Source organism: Onychostoma macrolepis, chromosome 04 (assembly GCF_012432095.1).
Source record: "Onychostoma macrolepis isolate SWU-2019 chromosome 04, ASM1243209v1, whole genome shotgun sequence".
In the NCBI taxonomy this organism is placed as follows: domain Eukaryota; kingdom Metazoa; phylum Chordata; class Actinopteri; order Cypriniformes; family Cyprinidae; genus Onychostoma; species Onychostoma macrolepis.
This window is the reverse complement of record NC_081158.1, coordinates 29,591,999-29,615,714: the sequence shown is the minus strand read 5'-3', so window position 1 is coordinate 29,615,714 and position 23,716 is coordinate 29,591,999. Positions and strand designations below refer to the sequence as shown.

Genomic DNA, 23,716 nt, shown 5'->3' with positions numbered 1-23,716 from the left:
TAGTGTCACCCAGAGACAGGCACCATTGTTCTGCAGGCAGACCAGACATTTACTGAAAACCTGCATGTCGTCTGCTGCAACAACAGTCCTTCTTGGTTTCTGGACTCATTCCCCTCCCATTCCCCATGGCCCAATCCATCTTCCATTGAAATAAAACCAGGCTTTAGGCAGGGGTGCATAGTGTGAATGTCGGAGGGAGTTTGGAGTGACAGCCTCGAGGTCTGCACCCTCAATGTTTCGCTCGGCTGAAATGTTTGGTGTGACACCGCTAATAAATCACAACACAAGAAGCTGGGCAATAGGGCGGATCACACTGCAACTAGACCACAAGCATTGAAATCTACATTGTTAACAAGTCAGAAAAGTTGGGAACATTGAGATCTCTGCATTTCTACCATAATTAGTAAGATATCACAAATTAGACATTTCCGGAACTTTAGAGACATTTTAAATCCCATAATCCTATGATCGCCAGGGGAATGCGTTGGCTTATCTGCATATTGAACTCTAGCCTCTCTGATCCACAAAAAAGCTCCTTTTAATCAATATAATGGCTTATTTTTTTATTTGTCACAAACCGAGCAGAGGCAAACAATTTCTGAATGTGACAATGGTCCACTTGTAGTAATGAAACAAATCACCTTATGGAAATGTAGTAAAGTTAAGGAAAGGTGTTCCTAAACAGGCTGGTGTGTTGCTTAATAAATCGCTGAAATAAGCAATTTAGAGTAATCCAAGGCTAGACAGAATAATATGCAGGTTATGGTGACATTCACAACTGTCCTGCAAAGCACTATTGATTGTGTTATGAATTGAAATTTTGAAGTGTCATCACATTTAAAGATAGTTACCCAAAAATGATCGCTGACTTTCACTGTATTGACAAAAATGGTTAAAACTTCAAAATATTTATATAATAAAGAAAGTCAGTCATGCAGTTTTGGAACAACATAATTGTGCATAAATTTGAGAGATTTTAATTTCTGCGTTTGCTCCAATTTATCCCCTTTAAAGGAAACAGAACAACCTAAAAGTGCCAAATGCAACTGGTTATCGAGTATGAGATATCACTTACCCTATCCATAAAAACTGCCAAAAACTCCCTCTTTATAAATAGTAAAATTCCAGATAAATCAAGGCCCACTCACATTTAAAGCTCACAACCTAAATGGTCCACAGAGCCAGTCATAATCCCCACCAACCCTGAGGGAGATATAAAAGGATAACGTAGGTCCTGGCTTTGTACATCGCTCTGTACACCTCCACACTCTCAAAGCCTCTCTACAGCACAGCACACGCGCCCCCTCAATTATACAGGGATTAGATGCACTGCAAAATGGGAAAAAATGTTTTAGTGCATAGCATCCTCTGCACTTTAAATGCTGCAGCCTCGATGAGTATACACATTTAATACAGACCAAGCAAATGAGGTCTTGAGTCACAAAGAGAGAGCGTAGTAACATGCAACTTGGAACAATAATGCCTTTCTCTGGATTTTTATGAGGCTAGATTTTGCACAGTTTAAATGACAGTCACCAAATTAAGGAGTAAAGCTAATTTGATGTTTAATGAAGCAAACCGATATCCATACATTTACACTGGGTCAGTCTCTAACGCATAACACCATCGGACAATATCTAATAAGCAGCAGCAGGCCCAAATTTGAAGATCTTTAGCAGAAGATTTGGTTTGGACCACGGTAACATGCTTCTGTTACATTCTGGCTACGGTTAAACTATTCCATATGAGCGTTCCTCACCGCCAAGTGGCTGTTCATGCAACACACTAACCCAGTTTCCACAGTGGCCCCTGATCCTAGAGTGGAAGGTTACGTCCAACAACAAAAATAAATTTTACATCGTCTCATGGCAAACATTAGAGCTGAGCAAATACACTAGGACTCATAGCACAAGTCAAGCATGTTCGCCTCACCCGATGACAGCAAGCCATTGAGCAACAGCTTGTGTACATAGGAGCTTGAAAAATACCCTGCAATAACTCATCTCTCACCCTTATTCTTTCCACCTAATGTCCCATTGTCAAAGGCAGGGCAGGTACTTTGTCAAGGGCACACCACGGTGTTCTAATTTAAATGGCCCTTAAATAAAAGGGTGCGAGCTTAGCGTGCAACATTCTGTAAAACATGGAGATAGAAATCACATCCCATATAGGGGCAGGTGTTAATGTGTGCCAACTTGCAAACAGCTGAAAGCTTTGGAACACCATGCCACACAGTTGTTGGAAACTCGGGATCAGTGTATATAGTTAATTTAGCCTATATATGGGTGTGTTTGCAAAATCTTGTTGACCCTATGGACTAAACTTGATTTACCTCATCCCATTGGGAGATGGAGTATCAAGGCACACAATCTAAAAAAAGTTATACGGTGTATTAAAATAGCTTGAATCATGGTTGGACAAGCTAATACATGCATAATAGAATGCCATCCATCCTTTCATGTTGGGAAAATCTGAAAACTCACTGTGAGAACTGTCAAATACAAAGCAGGTTTGTATATAGGGGTCTTAAGTGGATTCATCTTCTGCCACAGGGGTAAACAGTAGGGCGAGGATGCCTATGGGACCGTCATTACTGCGTTCTGCAGGTTTCATTCACATGCTGACTCTCCAGTCATATGAAAATGTAGGTCAAAGTGGAATAAAGCTTAATCACTATGAGTAATATGCTCAGTCAGAGATTTTAAACAGATTTGTTATCTGGCTGGCCAGTTAGTAAAATGAGTTCATAATGACTGTGATTCAGAATTATTACTAGTTCGGAAACCAGCAACCCTTATCTGGCTTTCAGATAATGAAAACACAAATCATTACACATTTCTTCCAAAGCACTGAGAACTCAACAAATTATACACAAAGAAAACATCCAAGAGGAAACTGTTAAGAAAACTGATACAACAGATAATTACATAACATTTGGGTTTTCTTCCCATTAAAAAGGGATTTAAATGGCAGAAGTCATGGTGAAAGGAGGAAAGGAGACCATGAGAATAGAAATGAGAGGCCAGCCTTTCAGAACAATGACACAAAGTCAGTATAGAGGAAATGACACGTCAGTCACTGACAAACGGGAAGGTCTGAATTCAGTCATTTGAATAGTATACAAATGTTTTAGCATATATTAAATAGTAATAGGAATGCTAAAATTTACTGGCTAATTTTATACTACATGAAAAGTTAAAAGATGACCTACGCTGAGCTTGACTGATGCTTTTGAATAATCCCTCATGGCATCGCATGAGTCTTTTTGAATTCTCCTAGAAAGAAAGGTCTGCAATACATAGTCATTTTATGACAGCAACATTTATGAATAGCACCGTACAGTCATAAAACTTGGGTGTGAATTCCTAGAGAGGAGTAATGCATAGGATCTCGGGACCATACATCAGGAGACCCACGCATATGTATGACTACATCAATAACAGATGTTACTTGTCTCCAAGTTATCATTGTGGCATGACACGGTTCAAGAGAACGGGGCAAGAGCGCAGCTTTTTGCCAGGAGTAACGTAACAGCCATGTTGGGATGACTCTTGTGGCGTAAATCAAATCCTGTGGAAAATTGTGCAACAGTCATCTACACGGGCCATGTCAACACCATGCTGCATTACATATGATTTTTTAAAACAAGGGTGCTGGTCGCACTTCCACAAAGTCTTCTGACTTCTGCAGCTAATGAGGATGTTTCACCTCTGAGGAATATCTACTTACAACTAATAGCGTCTCAATGCCACAGTTGCCTCCTCCTGAAGCCATTAACAACAGCAAGTGGCTGCGAAATGACATTTAAGATAGAGATATGAATACCTCATATACCCTCATCCAAAGCCTTGGGCATTATGATTATTATATAACAAAGATCTCATAACCTTTCCTAGCACAAACCTTTCTCAATATCACAAATCTTTGCAGTCACCTCTGAATGAACTCCATGCAATCTGTTTCAAATCAGCCACCTTAGATATGAAAAGATGGAGGGGGGTGTTCAAAGGACTTGAGTTTTTAGCTGTGGGAGGTGGTGGACAAAGTTAATAGGACATGTGGTGAGGAACTTTTATGAGGAGCGGGCTATTTGTAGATGAAAGGGAGAAAGGACGAGTACAGGCACAATTCTCTTGTCTGCCTGTGGCATTGACGCTAATATACACCTTTGCTCTCTATAACAATGTCCCTGAACGAGGCTGGCTCACCTGTACGCTTTAAATTGATGGTGCTAAGCCTGCAATTTTAATGGAGCAAATCACAAGCAATTAGCTTTACGAGGGCCTGTGCGAGGAGCATCAGCCATTAGAGACAAGTAAAATAAAGATTCTTTCATTAGCTCCAACTGTGGTTAATTCTGTAGCTCTATTAGAGGAAACGAAAATATTCAGGGTTCATAAGACAAGTAGTTTAAAGGTACTTTCAATAGTGGTGGCTTGTGGTATAGGACATGATGGGCTGTCAGTGGCCACACTTAAAAAAAGGAGCAACAAGTGGCGCAAACAAGCTTCTTTCAAATTACCAACTGGTTCCAATGAGTGGAACTTTGTTCAATATTTTGTCATGTAATGCAATGATATATATATTTAAATGTGGCTAAGTTTCCAAATACTTCTTGGGGCCACTGAAGTATGTGAACGTGAAGTACGTGGAGGACTGAAAAAAAGAGTTGTCAGGTGACTCTTTAAATAAATCCAGGTGGTTTGTGCAGTGCTATGAATGACAGTTTGCATAGCTGAATTCAGAAGTGTTTGACGCGTGTTGCCTTCTAGAAGCATGAGCAAACATTGCACACATAAGAAGGCGCATGAAAGACATGCTCTGTGATATTCTGCTGAAGCGCGCATAGTGAGGAGTTCTTTAGAATATGTGTATGCTGTGGAATATTCAATGAAACTAATGGATGTCATGAACGGTGGTTTGATTTGTGGATTCACCTGCAGCAGGAAATAAGCAATTTCCAAATAATGAAAACTCCACTCTTTCAGGCTTCCATAACACAATGATTACATCAGTGGCAAGAGTTTACGAGGGGTCACAAAAACAAGAGACCTGAAAAACAGGCGAAAACAGAAACACAAACAGAGCCTTATTTTGCTGAGGCCTCTGGATCAGTGCAAAAAAAAAAAATATCACATGCTTACGGTATTTTGAATTGAACTAAGCCAGGCGAAACAAATCATATTTATAGCCGCTCATCGCAAGGCAAATAAGCCAAATTTATCAGTGTAGACAACTTGAGGTCAAATGTACGGACAGCTCCTACAAAGAGCAAGGCTGTTTCTTGAGGGTGTTTCCTTCTAAAGCTACTGATAAACTATTGCTGCATGTCGAGACCTTGCTGAGCCATATGTGTGGTGTGAACATCCTTGAATGAGGAATGGTATGACGTCAAGATCATTCAGAAGTGCAAGATAGCGTGCTAAACACTTCCATGAAACTTGTGACTCATTAAAAAGACCTTAATGTTTGGGCAAACATTTTTGCCACGGTATCTTACAATAAGCTTCACAGATACAATCAAAATGATTGAAACAATGATAAAGACATTCATGCTATGTTAGAATTTTATCATTCTAAATGTTACATCAGTTTTCAAACAGCCCAAGGCGTGTGAGTCAACTGATGAGTGACCTAAGCCAATCCCACGTATTTGACAGGCTTGTTGCCACACGATTGGCGACGTGACACTGGCATGTTGTTGTTTTTGCAAACCCTCATGACACATAATAAACTTCCGATTTTACAAAAAGGCTGATTTGAATGTCATCAGTTTATTTAAAGTATGTGACGGGACCATTTGCCTCACAGAAAAAAAAAAGGCTTTTACAGCTTTCATAAGATAAACACAATTTTCCATGCATCTGGAGTGTGCCCGATTACACCTGCTGTGCGGATAGTGAGCTTTACCTGAACAGGAAGCCCTTAAGAGATCCGCTGCCATGGTAACAAAGTCACCAGGTGATTAACAGCAATGATGATCATTCATCAGTGCAACTGCAGGTACCATAGTTCATTACCAGCTGTTAACATGAAATGATACAGCAGAATATTTTCCTCAGTGTAGCTTTCTCAGTGCGGCGCTCCCAAACTTAAGTGAGTCAAACCCAACATGACCTTACCAACCAGTGGCAATGCCAGATTCACATGGCAAAACTTGAGGATATGCGATTAGGCAAACACTCTCTGTCTTTGTGCAGCATACTAGCTGAACTTAATTGCGGAAGTGGTTCAAGCAGCCAGCTTGTGGACTGAATCAGCTTGTGTGCTGACAGTCAGAGGGAAGTTTGAGCCTCGTAACGTGGTTAATCTGATAGCAGCAGTAACCTCCATTAAGAGCTTTCTTCCTACAGGATGTGACTCATGATTGTGAGAATGTTTGAGGTGCAGTTACAGATTCACATCCGGCAGTATGAGCAAACAACACTCTTACACAAAAATGCAAAAAATGTGCTAATATTCCAAGAATCTCGGGTATACAGATCTTGTTTAATTAGCTGATAATGAAACTCCGTTGGCATCCAAATCAATTAAGTAAAAATGCAATTGACCATGAGTGTTTATGGGACAGGATGCAACAGGAAAGGCTCGCTGTCACTCTCAAACATGGCCACTCCCCCTTCCTTCTGATCCTATGAGTAGCCTAACTCTTTAGCTGCATCCAAAATTGCTCCCTATTTCCTAAACAGTGCATTATATGGGGTGTCGCACATTCTCTTATTATTTCTTAAACATTGGAAGCAACATGGCAAACTAAAAATTATTATATAATTTTACTATCTATGAAAAAAAGCAAAGGTGGTAAAGTATGCATCTATAGTAAAAAATCAAATTATTATTATTACTATTAATACCATCATTATTTTCCATACTTAAATATTCTACAACTATCTATTCTATTCAGAATTCATTCCTGTTCACTTACACCACATATAGTGCACTATAAGGCATTCGCTATACAGGAAATAGTGAATGATGCAACATTTAGCTTCCTGTAGTGAGCATGATTAGGATAAAGATTTCACCTGAGAATGAAAGCAGCTGTGACTGCATAACAGAGGTAAGCACTGGCCGCAGGAAATAGCTACTGGAATCCAGCAGATTGCCAAAGAAACAATCCCTTATAAAGAAACAAGGCTTGCAATGATTACGTATTCCATTAATTACAGTTTTAAAGACTATAAATCCCATAGACACGACCAAGTGGTTAAATAAGTGTAATCTGCGACGTTGGGTAATGAAGGACATCAGACCTCTGATTACAGTTGCAGAAGTTGTTGAAAAATGCAAACACTGATATCAATGAGCTACAGTCAGTCAATCAGCTCACGCACAACAAAAAATTCCATTCGAAGAAATAAACTTTTGGCATTTCATATGGGCTGAAAAGAGAAAAGGCCATTTGGCTGAAGCATGGGGTGAAAGCCCATGGGGTTCCCAGACCTGACCTTTAGCTGTCCTTTGCCTAGCCACAGACATTTTGGCCTGACTCAGGGCTGACGCCATGAGGAACCCGATAGACCTTTCTACCCCTCACCCATACGTTCAATCAGTCAAGGCAATCTGCCATACATCTACACATGGTGCTGCTTAGAGCAGATTCACCCCAAGGGACGGGGGCAACTGGAGGTATCAGGCTCCTGACTAGTCACCCCTGACTAGTGTGTTGAGCTGTAGCTTTCAAGCACATTACAAGCAGTGTGATCACTCAAAGTTAGAGAGAAGAAAACATGTGGTAAAGTTACTAGTGTGTCCTGGCTTTTATTAACAAGACAGAAACCCCGGGTTTCTCTTACACTGTGAAAAAAGACCCTTTCTAGATGATCTGCATTCCACTAATCTTCTTTCTCAAGAGAGAGGGGTTTACCTAGTCAGAGCATGCATATAGAGTGGTTCTAGTTATATATTCATTGCTATGTAAAAGGCAGAGACTGTGTTCTCTGAAGAGTCTCACATTTTCTGGAGAAAGAATAATGACTGCAGTGATCTGACCAGCTCTCCTACTGTGCTTTTTATTGGGAGATTTGGTTGTAGGAGCCAGTGAGTTTGAGAAGCCCATTTTTCTTGGAGTGATTTGAAGATTACAGCCTGTGTATTTAAGGCTGAACTCAAAGAAAAGGGTTTCTGAGATTATGGTCTGCATTTGTAATTGCGCTCTGTGTGGTGTGATCGGCTCCAGTGGTCCAGTTTTGCACCAGCCTATAGTTTAGCTGTCAGGACTAACCCTCAAAAGCACAACTAATAACTCCATTACATACAAAGATGAACAAAGGGAAATTAAAATGCACAGGTCTTTGCCTGTAACTTCTAAAGAAATTAACTAGGCCATCATGTTTGAAAGAGTTCCAAAAATTAAACTCATGACTTCTTACTGCAAACCTGCATGACTTTCTTTCTGTGGAACGCAAAAGAAATTTAACATGTCCCTGGTGCATTTTCCTCATACAACCTAAGGGGAAAGGAGACAGACAATGTCAAGGTACCATAAAAAAAAGAAGTTCACAACTTGTGCCCTATATTCCAAGTCATAGAAAGCCGTACAAGCTTGAATTGTGAAGAATGATATTTACTGATATTTAATTTTTTATTTACTTAAAATCTCCCCCTCTGCCATTGTTCCCAAATTTCATTTGCACTAATGTCCATTAAGACATGGCACAGTAAAATGTGTGGAAGCAGATTTGGTGTCTAAAACATGTTTTTTTAGGAAGACAAATTATTTAAATTTACAAATTTCAGAACAGTTGGAACAGTGCAAAAGTTGTATGGAGCACTTTTAAGATGTTCAACAGTTCTCATTTTGTATTCCATAGACATAAAAGTAATTTAGGTTTGAACCAACATATGGGTAAATGATAACATCTTGAATTTAAAATTTAAAAAAATGAATATTTCCATTCATGTAAAATAATAATAGTAACAATAAAAGCATTAAAATAAAATAAAAGCAAGGAATTAAATCTTCGACAGAAAACACACGCTTGTTTATCATTGTTGGCAAAGAGGGTTGTGATACATTTGTAATAAGCAGGCAGCTGCAGTGAATGCTCACCATGTGCATCACAGAGCGCATTGTTAACATGTTATGTTAACAAAAGATTTTAAAGTCTTTAAATCATTCGCAGGGAGGTCTGCCTAGAGGTTTCCCAGCAGTAAATACATTTCACATCTAGGGAACTGACCATAATAGTTACTACCCTGCATATGATGCATTATATCTTTGCAGGAGAGTTTGTTCTCTCTGAACAATGGGACTCTTGTGAGGCCCTCAATCCTAACATGCTCACGAGATGGAGAACTTCACCTCTCGAGAACACAAGGGCAGCACATTTCCATCAACGGTGGAGTAATTTACACAGAAGAGGATGACCTCCGCAGCGATCTGACACGAGACACACACATGCTAATATCTTGGCTCTGGAAATCATTTCGAAAACTACACTTCCTCAATCAGAAAAGGGCGAATGACACTTATAAGAGAAGACATTACTGGTGGCGTGTTAACAGCTGTGGTGGGAGGACAAGTGGGGAGGGGTGGAGTGAAGCGGACAGGTTGGAGAGGGCTCAAGTTTCTGTCTGTCTGATTAGATGACAGACATCCAAATGGGCAAAGGAGGAGGGTCAGGAGAAACCCCTCAGCTGGGGCGAGGTGTGTGTTGATGCAAGCAGCAGGTTTGATGTGACAGCGCATTCCTCACAGCCACACAAGATACGTATTGCTCAGCAATGGGCCCAGATGCACAAAGTTCAGGCATCTGCCTGGCAGCCATGTTGTGGATCGCTTCATCTCTTGGGCACTGAATCTAGACTGATGACAAGTGCGTGACCGCATGAAAGTTAATATGCAGTGCCAATTACTTTGATGAGAAAAGCAAGTCATGGGAGAGAAAAGCAAGTTTGTAAACTATGAACAAAACCATGAAGACTATTAACAGTTATTTATATAAATGCTTCCTGATGATTATATAAACAATCCCTAACAATGATGATTAAAATTGATGCCCGCTGCATCACCGGAAACCCAGTGTCAATAGCTAAATTTAATCCATAACAAAAAACATTCTCTGTCAGTGTGACTGAAATGTGTATATCCATAATCCCTAGGATCACAAAAAGGAATTGATGAAAAATCTGCTGCCCTTTGACAAGCCTTCGTAATCTCCTTAGATCCTTTTCATGTAATGACAGCTTTCCTACACAGCTGGGACGAGTCAAGACAGAAGCCTAACATTTTCAGTTAAAGTATTGTATTTTTTTGTTGATCCATTTGATCTTATCAGTAAAAAGCTACAAAAAAAAAAAAAAAAAAAAAAGACATCAAGAGTCTTCAAAATGTCATTGATTATGTAGTCTCGCATAGCCAGACCATCAGACTGATGGCTGAATCCATGGCAGCTTTCATTGGCCAAGGCCTGCCCATGAGGCTTTTTTACCAACGTGTCAAATGCCCAATCACAGTTTGTTTCGTTCAGCGTCACGTTTCAATAATAACACAATAACAGACCGGTGTGTAAATTTACTCTCGAATAAAAATAAACTCTCAGACGTATTTTAAAGATTCTATGCCGCGAAATTTAAATATTTCACATACTTTTGAAAATCCAACATTTAGATGATCCTGATAAACGCTTGACAGCTTTCTTCTTTCGTGAGGGGGTTTGGCATCACGGTATCTTTGTTTCCAGGTGGAACGTTAAAGAACACGACACACACGTCTCCCGGAAATCTCCCGGAAATTCAACCAATCTGATGACAACTTTGAAACTCCTGAAGTGTTTCCAATTTTGTGTGCCATATGCATCAGACGTTTAGCCAACGGTCCGAGGCTGAGTCTATTGATTATGCATAGCCATTTCTGCCAAGAAACCTCCATATTCAAGGTGGCAATAAAGTTCAATTTGTCTGTGCACGTCAACCAGATTTGTTATTATTCAACCAAGTCGCTAAAAATGTTTTCGTTTTGTAATTCAAACTGTGTCTTTGTCATGACAGTAGTTTCTCTGGAAAACTGTCTGTAAAAAAAACTGTCTTGAGTTTTCGCTAATGCACTATAGCACCCCTCAAGTAATTTTCCCAGATTAGCTCGCTGGACTGAAGAGAATGCAGGAGAGAGAGTAAGAGTGGAGAGAAAGGAGAGTATTTTGGATTACTGCCCAGAGTTAGCGCCCATTGCCCAGGGTGTTTATTAGGGCCCTGTAAAGGGAAAGCACCACTGAGCGCTCAGCAGAGCGGAGCACGGTTCAGCAGAGGTAAATAAGTGGCGCTCAAAATGTAAATCACGCGCTGCTGACACCTTTATCCCACATGAGAGTTATTTATAGGAACGGGCGAGAGAGAGATAGTGAGCGTTACAGAGATACATTCAGGGATTGAGATGTTTTTTCTCAATTTCCCAGAAATATCTGAATAAATGCAAAGCAGGAGTAAGAGAGGGAACAAAATCTTGCAGGGTGCATGATAAAGCAATGGGTAGACATCAGTGCCTCCTTTATCCTTGAACAGGAACACTGATAAACAATGACTGCTTCAAAGAACTTAAGATAAGCAAGCTGTTCGGACGCTTGCTCTAGATGGGCTGAATCTGCAACTTCCAACCAGAATGCTGGGCCTGGATAATGTCTTCATCTTCTGCCTCTGAAATCAGAGAGGTTTATGAGTGTGAGTGAGGAACAGGAACAAAGTAAGAAGAGTCAGTGACTAATAAGGCTTAGATTCATCTTGATGTGCAAAAAACCTCCAGCAGACGGGAATATGCTACACCGCATTCACGTACACTCAGAGGCGACAAACTCTCCTGTCATGAAGTGCAAGCCAAGGCACGGCAGGTGTAGGTGAGTCACTGAATTAATCGGCTCTTGTGAACACCTGTCTGTTGTCTGGATGAATCAGGCCTTTCTATCAGTCTAACTTTCTCAAGAGACTCCAAAGCACAACTCAACCACATCCTCCTCTATAGCCCTATCAAATTGACTCATCGCTTCGTCTACGGAAACCAGCAGAAGGGAGAGCTAAAGCTCATTATATGTTGTTTGCCATCCTGCCCTCTGGCACCTGAAGGGTCCTCCATGCTCAAAGACCCAAGAGTCGGAGCCTTATCTATGACTGATTGTTCTCATTGTTTACACAAAGACTATGCACGTAGACCACACAAAAGAACAGCTTATTGTAATTTTGAACCACAGTGGTAGCATACTAGTAGGTCATTGTTTGAAAAGGGGGGAGACCAGTTGCGATAACTAGCAAATTTTGGCTCTTCTTGGATCTTCTTTTGTAAAGAAAACTTTGAAAAACTGAACAAGTAACAGTTAATCATTGATTTCACCACAACCAGCCTGCATGTGTCTGCAACTCAGCAAGGAGGAAGTTGTGTGGAGACAGGCGTGATCCACTTTTATACCTGGAGTACAGTAAGCAGGTTTGAGGACCATTAAACTGAGAAAAGCAACATTAACCAAAGTAAACCTATGTTGCATCTTTTTCCTTCACACCGTACTTCTACACTATTCTAGGCCATTAATATGGTGTGCTCTTACTTAACCCCTGCACACTATGATCACCCCTGATGTGCAACTGATGTTGAATGTTGAAAATGTTATGCCCTCAACGGGCACAGCTTCCCTACATAGCTGAAGAAGTACTACTAAATGTGCTACAGCTAGTGGCAACATCATTTGCATTTGAAATGACCCATTTGAGACAGTACTTTTGTTGAATGTGTTAGTCATAAGACCTTTTGGTGATGTGTCAAGTAGAGTTCAACTTTATGCAAATGCATAATGATGAGATTTGGGCAACTACCAATAAAGAGTGGAGCTCACATAATACACCTCCTAACACAGTTAGGCATGACAGTCAAGTAATAACACCTACTAACAACCAAGTGAAACTGTGACTTTCAACAATTCGATCTTTGTCAGTCCTTTTCTCCAAGAAGTGGGATAACGTCCATGCACTTCAAGTTCAAAGTAGTAAAGTTTGATTCATAGGATGAACATCGAGCTTGAAAGTAAAGCGGAACAAGGAAGCAAGCATTGCTGACCCATCTAGGGCAAAAGCCACAGTGTTTGTAAGCACTGACAGCACAGAGTGAGCTTCCTCATCAGATGTTTTACACACAGGAAGCTGAAGGCTTCCTTTTCCTTTTTGATGATACAAATGCAAAGACAGAACAGACAGCAGCAAAACAAGAACATCAGACAAAGCAGGAGAGCTGCAGATAAAATTGAGATGCTTCGTCAACTGAGGTCCAAATTCTTAGATGTTGTTCAAAGTAGCACAGTTGGTCTATTAATAGGCATGCCGTTGACAATGCAGAACTCTGCTAAAGTAAAACTTGTAGAATACCAGAAAGTACAGTTAATAATGAAATCTTGGGAAACAAGGCTTTCAGTCAATGACGTAACAAGCTTTATGGTGCTCAGGGTGTTCACTGATCATCAGGGCTGCCTCAAATCCATTAAGCCTGAAAGTGGAGTGAATATGTTTGTTCTTGCAATCACAAGCCTCCGAGCAAAGCGTACCAGATTAGGGCATCAGGCCTGCATTCCTTCGGCTTGGGAGAATCACATGTGAAGCGTCACGGCACTGCCATTCCAACTGGCTCTGTCTGGAATCAGAAGAACTTGCAGCGATGGCGACAGCCCAACAAGAACAAGAGCGCAGGGCTTCCACTTTATACTTTCCAGTGGTACTAGCTTGCATTCTTTCTGTCTTTTGCTGTCCGTTCCAATGGCGTACAGTAGACAATGAGAGCAGAGAAAATGTCACATGGACAAGAGTCCAGGAAGATTATTTTAGACAACAGATTTTAGGTAACACCGGAGCTGTAGTAAGGGATTTTTTTTACACAATCCAAAACTGCTTTCTATGCAGAGTGAGCATTTGAGCACTATACTCCAATATTTATGAAGCTGGAGGTGGAATGAATGTGCACTGAATGTTTTAGACTGCCTATCCTCTTCACATTTATACACACAATAAAACCAAGAGTAGGATTATCTACATATGTGGAACATAATTTTGGTCAGACGGACGGCCACTGGTGCTCATCTCTCCCTTAACCCCACTAACCTATGCAGGGTCACAGACAGGTCACCATCACATGGGAACGTCCAGCAAGGCAGGAACCAGCCACCTGACTGTCACATTCCACAAGGGAGAGGCAGAAGACAGAAAAACTGCTGCAAGGGAAAGAATGTTAAAGGGTCATTGGGGACTTAGTAGGAAGTAGTTTTATAAGGAAATGGATTCACATTTTTCACAATTTCAGGTGAAATACACAAGAATAGTATTCATAGAACAACAATCACTATCATTTCACACTAAGAATCAAGTGGAGGTGTGCAACAGTCAACCAAACGGATTTCTATAGAATTTACTGTAAGAAATTGCATAATTCAACCAATCAAAATAGAGCTTGCCAGATCGTCAAAGTCTATGTGCAATATCCACAAATCTTGGCTGTGCCATTTGAGACTCGGTATACAATGACATGGGAGGGTCACCGTGACCGACATATAGCGTCAATGTACAGCTGGATACAACAGCTGAGATTGTGCCACACTTCTTGTTTTTTTTTATTCCTGAAGTTAACATGAGAGCTAAAACATTCCCTCGGGCCAACTCTGCCCCACGTCATCACACAAAACTGTCTGCTCCAGTTCGAACCATGGAGTGGAACGACAGCGGCAGATGAGGTGTGGCTATTTTTAGCTTGTAAATGGGGGAAGAAAATCAAGATTCTGGAATGAATGAATGCTTTTTATTTTTTGCATGGACAACCTCTCAACACTGAGAGGTGTCCAGAACGATGTGTACTACTGCAGAGGATGAGCTAAGCTTGCTTGAGCATCCTGAATTAAGTCAACCTCCGGCAGGAGAGGACGTCCTAGTTTTCCACCCACAACAGGGGGTTTAACACAGCCTTGGAATGACGTAACAGACCCTGACAACCCAATAAACACCAGCTCTCGTTGATATAGCTCAGGCTACACCTCTAGCACTGCATTTATAAAGGTGTGACAGTGCTAAAATATCCCTGACATTTAGCAGAAACAGCCTGCCGCAGTTCCAATCAAACAAGATGCATTCCTTCGGATTAAGTGGAACACTATCACATACCTGTAATGAGATTTAGAAGAGAGGGAAAAACAGCATTTTCTGTAAATTCCAGACTTTCTTGGGAAAATTAGCACTCGCATTGGTCTGATGAAAGAACAAACTCAGTTATAGCCAGGTCTGCTACATATCCTAACTTGCTTTACTTTTACAGACAACCTATGATATGATCTGCACATGAAACTGAACTATACACTTCATAAGTCTGAGCTCTTACTTAAAGAGAGAGAAGTAGACTTGGCCCAAAATGTACTTCATGGAAATATGTAAATGCAAATGCTTCAAGCTATGCAAGCTCAATTTCACACATCTATTTTACACTGTGCTAAAAGGTCTTCTGGACTTTCTGTTAACCATTTCAGCCAAGCACTTCTGAAAAAGCAACCTACTTCTTATACTTATCAAATTCCAAAATATCTTGCATCCGTACAGCTATTCTGAGCTTTCAGCTTGGTTTGTGGTTGGGTAAGGCAGACAATACTAGAGAGAGCCTCATTCAATCGAATGACCCCCTCCTTTACGTTTTTTTGTCCTCTTTTAAAGCTGACGTCCTGCCACAAGAATCCAGAGAATGTGAACACGAAACAGCCACTGAAATCTGGGAGGAGTTGCGGGTCCAACCAGCCCACTCTACAAAAAGCCACTTCAAGAGCAGCCTCAGAGATGCTCGTCATACAGGATACAAGGTTTACATGCTTCCAAATTTAGGGTATGCTACGTCATTGGAATGAAATCACAGAATGAAAAACTGAACCCCCTTCTGAACAGTCAGAATCAATCTGACAATAACTGCAATCAATTAGATTAACTAATCAGCATGTTATACATGTAATTGGACTAACAATTTTAACTGATCAGCATCCCTATTAGAAATATGTGCATTAAATGGTGATGATGCACAGCTGACAACAAACTAGAACAAATGGGGTCAGTAGGGTGAAGATAATTGAGGGCGAGACTGAATGGTAAAAGCACTATGCGCGTGTGTCAACAGCATCTTAAGAGGCTTATTGAATAAAATGAGGGGCAGTTAGGACAAGCGGCTGAGATGAGCAATGAAACGTGAGGAATTTATTGCCCTCCCATTGTGACCTTTAACACACTACGCTACCTACAAAACCACCAGCACAGAGAGACAATGATGAGACCGCGAGAGATCAAACCGGATTTTCCTCACAAGTCTTGAAACTTGAATTACAGTGTTCCATATCACATGCTATAGATCAGGATCTCAAAGAGGAGATGAGCACAGTGTTGCAGGACTGGGCTCCAACAAGCCTCAGCAGGCAAAAAAAAAAAAAAAAATGTCAGAGACAGACGAGCAGCTGTATGAGATTACGCATTCTTTTGGAAGGAGTACAACCTGCTTTGTTACCTGTGAAGTATTTACAGTGGACCTGTCCTTTAGAGAGTTACTATGCAGGCATACACTAACTTGCTTGTTGCGATACGCTACTCAAACCATTTGTTGAAATTAAGCTGCATTCAAAAATGTCATGGTACTGACATCACAGCCATTAACTAAGAGTAAAAAATAAAATGCTACAAAAGTTTAAAATGCTTTAAAGAGCAAATATCAAGTTATCACATGGAGCGAGGCTGAGGGGAACTGACAGACTCAGTAGTAGGAAATAGATTTATTATGAATCTAGTGAGAAGTGAAACCGCAACAGCCTCCAAACTTGAGCGGAAGGCAAGAAAGACAAGAGAATCTCTTTAAGGAAAGAGCTGTCAGAGTATGTGTTGAATGCACACATTTTCTGCTTTGCATACACTTTTCTGTCATTGTGCAACTGTAGAGGTTTAAAAAAAGATTACCTTGGAAAAAACATCAGATTCACATTAAGTGGAGATAAAACAGTGCAAGTGAAACTTAATGCCAATCAGATAGCATCTAACAATGGCACGGCCCTCAGTATATTTCCATTTACAATGACATCTTTTTTCCTTCCAGCCCGTGTAAGACACAATGGATAAACACACATACACACGGGCCAGTACTGTAAATGAGGAAGGAGATCAGCGCTTGCAAATGAAGGAAGCGTTGCTCCTGTCTTTGTCTTTCTCACTCCTTTGGAAAAAAAATGGATTGCAACAATGAAAAGGGAAACGGCTATGGCTAGGATCCATGGGATTGGATTTCTTCCTCAACTGTTCCCCTAACATCCTCTGCATTATTCACAGATGACGACACTCTCTCTGGGGTATGTCTCTTTTAAACCGACCCGGTGTTTAGGCACCTCCTGCACAAATTCCTGCAATGTGCTATCTCCCAGCTAGCATATGGTGATAAGACTGACGGCGCGACAGCCGCATGGTTTTAAATAGTTTAGGGTCAAAACCTCAGTCAACAACTTGCATCTGGATCAGAGTATACATTTGTGAAGAGAGTAAATGTATGGACATAGGACCCTGTGTGAGTGTGTGCGCATGTGTTTAGACAACTAATTGCAAGGGGTTTCCATTCCTCACGTCTGCTGGAAAAGCTCATGAAGAAAAAAATTAAAAGCGTGTGATGTGTGGTGAAGTCGATGCTAACCAGCTTATACAACATTAGGGAACTAAAATCACACACTTTACAATTTTTACAAAAAAAAAAATGGGTAAGAGAATGTTAGAGTGAAGATGAGAGAACATACACAGATCAGAAAGAAGAAAATGTGAGTGGTACTTGCTTTTTTTTTTTCAAAGGTTTTATCATCTGAAATGTATAAGCCAAATCACCAAATCTCTCATTTAACAGGCCACACAATTTGAAGCATCAATGTTTGTAGCACAAACTGTGCAGGACAAATTACACACCAACGTTTAATACTGAGGGTCAGGGGTTTGTTAACCAAGTATGAGTAATACTATGTGGTGCTTGCTAAGCGAAGATTAACATCACATCCAAAATATTATGACTGCACCCTGCTTTGTTTCAGCTCTGTAACTATTTGGCATTTTAAAAAAACATTTGGCAGAGAGATAGATGGGAATGAAGTGAAAAGACGGAGGGGGGGACTGAATTCTTCACAGTACATTTAGCTCTTGCTCGCCCTTTCATGTCTTTACTATTATAATTCAGCTGAATAGAAAAACAAAAGCGTAAAGGGATGCCTCGGCTCCCATTAGGACAGCCCTTGCTCGCATCTCCCTGAATCCATGAGGAATGAATTGGGGGGGGATGTCGGCCTTTGTCATTCTACTAGCTCATCTATGATTCAACACATACCAAGGCCATGAGGACAAGAGAGAGACATTTTTAATCCAATAAAAATATTCAGAGTGATAAGGATTTACTGATGCATGCTGGGTAACTGAAGCCACTATTCAAACAAATGATAGCACAATTCTAAGTAACTTGCTGCTAAATACGTAATAATTGCATGAACTGGAGAACATCAGAATTTCAGACAAATAGGAGGAAACGTTTGAGTCAATCCATGGAAAGAAACTAATTCCCAAGTGATCTCAAATGCGAGAAAAAACAAGCTCGGAAGATGAATCAGCTCTGGGAAATAAAGCAGTTTACATTTCTCATTAAAGTTGACTAGATAATCTTCTTTCCTCTTCTGCACCCAAGAAAAGTCTCTTTTACTGATGCCCAGTAAGACTTCAAACTTTACAACTACTAAAGCGTCCTGAAAATGAAAGAGAGAGAGTGAAAAAGAGAGAGAAAGTGGCCGGGGCGGACACAAAGCAACCCTCCCTGATGTCCTAGCATTGCTCACCCCTTGATTCTTTTCCTGCGCCCTCCCTTTGTCAAAGCAATCTGGGGGTTTCTATTGGCTAGACCTCTGCTCCTGCTTGCCCTTTGACCCTTGAATTACTTAAGAGTTGATCCATATGCAGAGCACATCCCCCTTTTAGCAAGTGTCCACACTTCATAATGCTACTTCCACCAATGCACATCGGTTCAAACCCTCGTCCTGACGTCACTGGCACCATCCGCTCTTACATTCCACAGTCTTCCACCCCACCCGCACTGCATATTTTACACACTTTCATCCATATGTGCTTTGACATGTTTATGTAATGGTTTAAATCTATGAGTGCTTGGGAGGAATTACTAAAACAGTCTGATATCAGTCTGACCGGTGTGTATAACGCTTCAGTTTATGCACAAGGACCTTCACCAGGCAACTGACAACAATCCATCTTTATCTGTGTGCATTTATACTTGCTCCAAGAAAAGTCCATACTGAGTAGAAACTAGATACCAGGACGAACACAGAGGGTCTTGTGATATTTAGAGGAAACACTCGAGCCTGTATGTAATGAGATCCAACTGAGTTTCACTTGCCAAGACCCAATTTGTCAGATTTAGATGTCAAGGTGTTATTTAAAAAAAAAAAAAAAAAAAAAAGACAACTCTGGCCTAATGTAACTCTACTCTTGATTTAAAACTAAAATAGCTCTGTCAAGAGAGTAACAGGCTAATCAACGCAAATAACATTTTGCAAGTGCACAAATGTAGATGTGAGCATGTGATCAACACAATGTCCAATTGAACACTTGAAATGGTCTAGAAGTAACAAACCTCAGTATTCAAGGTGTCTGTACCAATAAATCAGATTTGATATTACTTGGATAAGTTATTGTTAACATATTGATGTTAACTAACATGCTCTGCCATGACAGTCAAAAGCAAAAATTTCAAAAGCAGCAAAAAAAACAAATACAGTGGTTCTCAACAAGAAGTCCGCAGAATAATTCAAAATTATTTAAATTAATAGATTATTATTAACACAATTTGTATTAATAATAATAATAATATTATAAAAACATTATTGAAAAACATGCAGTTCTTATAACTTCAAGAATAAAAAAAATAACGTATTAATTCAGGAGGCTTTGAGTCAAAAAGATTGAGATCAATTGCGCTAACACTATACTGCCCCTTGTGGCAGCACTGAAAATGCAACATGTAGCCTACACTGTTTAAATTTGCGATCTGTCTAATTTTGATGAATGAACATTATAAATCAAGCTAACATCTGCATTCAAGAAAAATATGAATTTAACCACTTCCTGATACGCAAGTTTGACTTTATCAGGAATTCATATGACAATACAATTGTGATTTGCATTCTCAGCATTGCTACAGGCGGTGCTATCGGATGTACGTGCATAAAATGTCTTCATTTTATCTTTCAGGTCAACTACTGTAATGGCAGAACAACGGTTTGAAAAGAACTTTGCTGACTCAGTTGGTTACCATGTTGGCATTTTTACAGCTAACTATCTGAATAAGCATGTACAACAAGACCATGCATGACAGGATCACCTACATACACGTATACAGTATGTTTTGGGCCTAACCTGCAACTTCACCAAAGTTGTTCTTCACCCTCATCCTGTAGGGGCACCATAAGAACCATGACCACAAAACTGCACAAACAAGTTACACCAACATGACTTCCTGTTGTAAACCTGGCATTCATTTCTGAATTGATCGCTCTGTTGTGTTTCACAGGAGCACTTTGAAGAGTTCACATCAAACAACATAGACATCCTCTGCAACTAATGAAAGGTGAACATAGTTGATAACATGGTAGTTTCTTACCTGAAGTTCACACCACGCTACTTCCACCGTAGTCTCCGTGTCCAAGCCCTTGTAGACGGTTTTGAATGAGCCGCGTCCAATCTCGATGTCAAATTTGAGGAAACGCCCATCGGGTGAGGTGCCCACAGCTTTGGTCTCCACTTCTTCATCCTCCTGAACCTTTTTCTCAGCCTCCCTCTGCTCAGCTTCAGCACGGGCCCTCGCCGCCCCTTTCTCCTCCTCTTCCTCCTCACGTTTGTCTGCTACTTCGCTCTCCTGCTCTTTGTCGCCCACATCGCTGGGCTCCTTCTCCACCATCCCAAGGGCCTCACTCTGCCTCACACCCACATCCTGCACAGATGGGATCTGTACCTCCACAATCCCATCAACCCCAGCAGCTCTTCCATCCTCTGCATGTTCTTTCAATATGACACCCGAAACACCCACTTGGGTGTCAATGGTAACGTCAGGGGCCGAACCCAGCACCACAGGCACAATGAACTGCTCGCAGTCCGGAGGCGAGGTGATGCAGGCTTTGCTGGGCAAGTCGAGGGCTGTGGCATTGGAGTCACAGATGACACTACGCCTAAAAAATCTGTGCTCAGCCGTCTTCAGATCTTTATCCATGGTGTGGCGTCGTTTTCTGACCTCCGTGTCTAGCTTCTCACCCACCAGTGAGTCCGAACCGGAGCCGTTCACATTCTTTGGAGGTGGAGGGGCCAAGAAGGTCACCACCTTGTTGGGATTTTCCGATGACATCTCTCCAGGAAAAAAAAAATAAAAATTAAATGTATAAATAAATTATTATGAAAAAACTCAAATGTAAACCTTGACCTTTTGCGGAAATTTTCTCTTTCTGCTTTTGACTGTGGCACAAAAAGCCTATGAAAAAAATTAAATAAAAGCTCACGTGAACCACGGAGTTTGCTGGAAGGCCCCCTCCGTGGGGTATTCCTTACTAACAGTTACTCTTACAGTGTAAAGGGCCAGAGCCCAAGAGAGGAGGTGTTCTTTTATAAACGTAAAAGAACAAGACACAGTCACTGAGAGGCAAGCACTGATGGTGACAGACAAAAACTGTCAAATCCACTTCATCCATCCTGCAGTGACCCGGAGACAGCCGTCATTGGGCATAAGGGACCGCAAGAGGGAAAAGGGCAAGAGCCTTGATATTCTTCAGACCTTCAGAGTGCAGGAAACCTGGCTCCAAAACCCAAAAACCAGGTCCAGGTTTACTACAAGAGACATATAAAGAACATATTAATTGCACACTCAAATTTATGTTTCCTGGTTTAAAAGCACTAAAAGCTGTTCTCCATTCTAACAAGCATTTTTTAAAATTATAATAACAGCATCACTTATCTGAGAAATAACACATATTAGCTTATGTTTCAACTAAAGACACTTTTACACAGCACTAAATTTTCAGTATAACGTTTAAAGCAGCTGCAAAAGTTGACATTAAATGAAAACGTAAGCTACTTCGAAGCCTTCTGCTAACTCGGGTTTCTGTGCGTGCGACTGCTGGGCTTTCACAGGTGTTCAGTTTCAAAAGCATAAATGTAAAAAAAATTAAAATGTTGCGCCTCAAAATGTCAACAAAACAAACCCGTGTAATGGTAGATGAACACGTCTACTGCGCACGCGGGGGTCGCGAGACGGGTCGCCCTGGTTACGTGGGGTGGCCAGCTGAGATTTGGGGGATTTTTGTAAACCTCCAGCAAAAGACAAGCACAAAACTCAAACAATCTCTGGCGTATTTTGCATTTTGGACGCGTTTAAATGATTAAAAGTTATCAGCGACGTTTTTGAAAAGTTGTCAAGTAACGGCGAACGTTGGTATCGAGCTCATTCTTAAAATAATGCCACGCGCGTCTAATAGCGTTTTTTGAACAGGAAGCGCTTTCGAATATACAGACGCAAAATACCAGACTATAAAACACAATTTATATTTAATATTGTGTGCCTGTCAACCCATAACAAGCAAGCAGAGGTTTATAACCAGGTATATAAAATTTCTGCTGCAATGAAAAAAATAGGAGGCTGGCCAGCGATTACCTTTCGTATCGTCATATCCATTCCCATCTGATGTAGACAAAGCGACAGCTGCAGTTGCTTGAGTTGACCGAGCGAGTAATTTAAGAGAGGTAATCGCCAAATAGTTATAAAGACAAAAAGAATCACGGCTGGAAAACCGAATGATCAGAAAATACAAATTCCATAGGTTTAGCAGAGCTACGCGTTCATCGTGCTGTTTGCTCTACAGGCCAAGTTCAACACTGGGCTGGTGAATCCAACGTGATGCAATGACTCTACTAAATTCGGTATCCAGCGTAACGATGTATCCCGTGATAAAACATTATGACAAATCAACAACAGAGTCCGGTTCTGGTCGACTGCACGCGGATCCGCTGCACACCGCCGATTTTCCTCCTTTCACGTGAACAATGCAACAACATCCACTGCGGTCCGCGTTCGCTGCTGTCGAGCCGGCTGAGTCGTTATCCTTATGCAGCAGTCGAAAAACGACAACTGGTAGTCTCCATATGTAGTATTAGGGTTTCTCTGGAAGTGCTGCTCTTGGATCGGGTGGTGTTATTAAGAATCCAGTCTGTCACGTTGGTTTTAGCTCCGAGGCTGCTGCTGCTGCTGCTGTCTACCCTCCCACTGAATACTGACAGCAGAGACGCCAGCCGACAGTGTCTCTCAACGGCCTGAAGAGGTCGCTGTTTCCTTCCTCAGTTTATTTACAAAATTGCTGTGCACAAGTTGATTCCTTTCCTCAGCAGCAGGTTAAAATGAATGCAGTTTTCTTCAAGTATACATTTGTTTGCAATGCTAATTCTTATTTTGTCCTAAAATATGTAAGAAACTGACATTCTCAATGTCAGTGTATCCTTATCTAATTGTTTTTTGACAGGTGGTGTTGTGTAACGCGTGTCAGTTGCACACTCTCTTATCTAAAGTGCTTATTTAGAGCTTGCTCCAAGTTAGACCACTGCAGAGATGCCAGTGTATCTCGTTTGCCCTGGCATGGAATTCTGTTCTTCTTCCATGCGGCTAATTAACAGT

The 23,716-nt window shown here is 40.9% G+C and overlaps 1 protein-coding gene across 18 annotated transcripts in view; it reads right to left on the bottom strand.

Annotated features, from left to right (window-relative positions):
• wnk1b (WNK lysine deficient protein kinase 1b) overlaps positions 1 to 23,346 on the bottom strand; it is a 72,355-nt gene extending 49,009 nt beyond the window's left edge. For 10 of the 18 annotated variants that reach the window (XM_058773824.1, XM_058773828.1, XM_058773825.1 and 7 more), the window contains exons 1-2: positions 22,703 to 23,345; positions 20,666 to 21,879 (exon numbers count right to left, since the gene is read on the bottom strand). In XM_058773824.1, the coding sequence (XP_058629807.1) occupies positions 20,666 to 21,403 (738 nt within the window). In that variant the 5' untranslated portion in view covers positions 21,404 to 21,879; positions 22,703 to 23,345. Of the gene's footprint in view, positions 1 to 20,665; positions 21,880 to 22,702 lie in introns of all 18 variants that reach the window. The other 8 variants (XM_058773829.1, XM_058773831.1, XM_058773835.1 and 5 more) reach the window with 4 other exon arrangements.
• Positions 23,347 to 23,716: the final 370 nt, after the last annotated feature.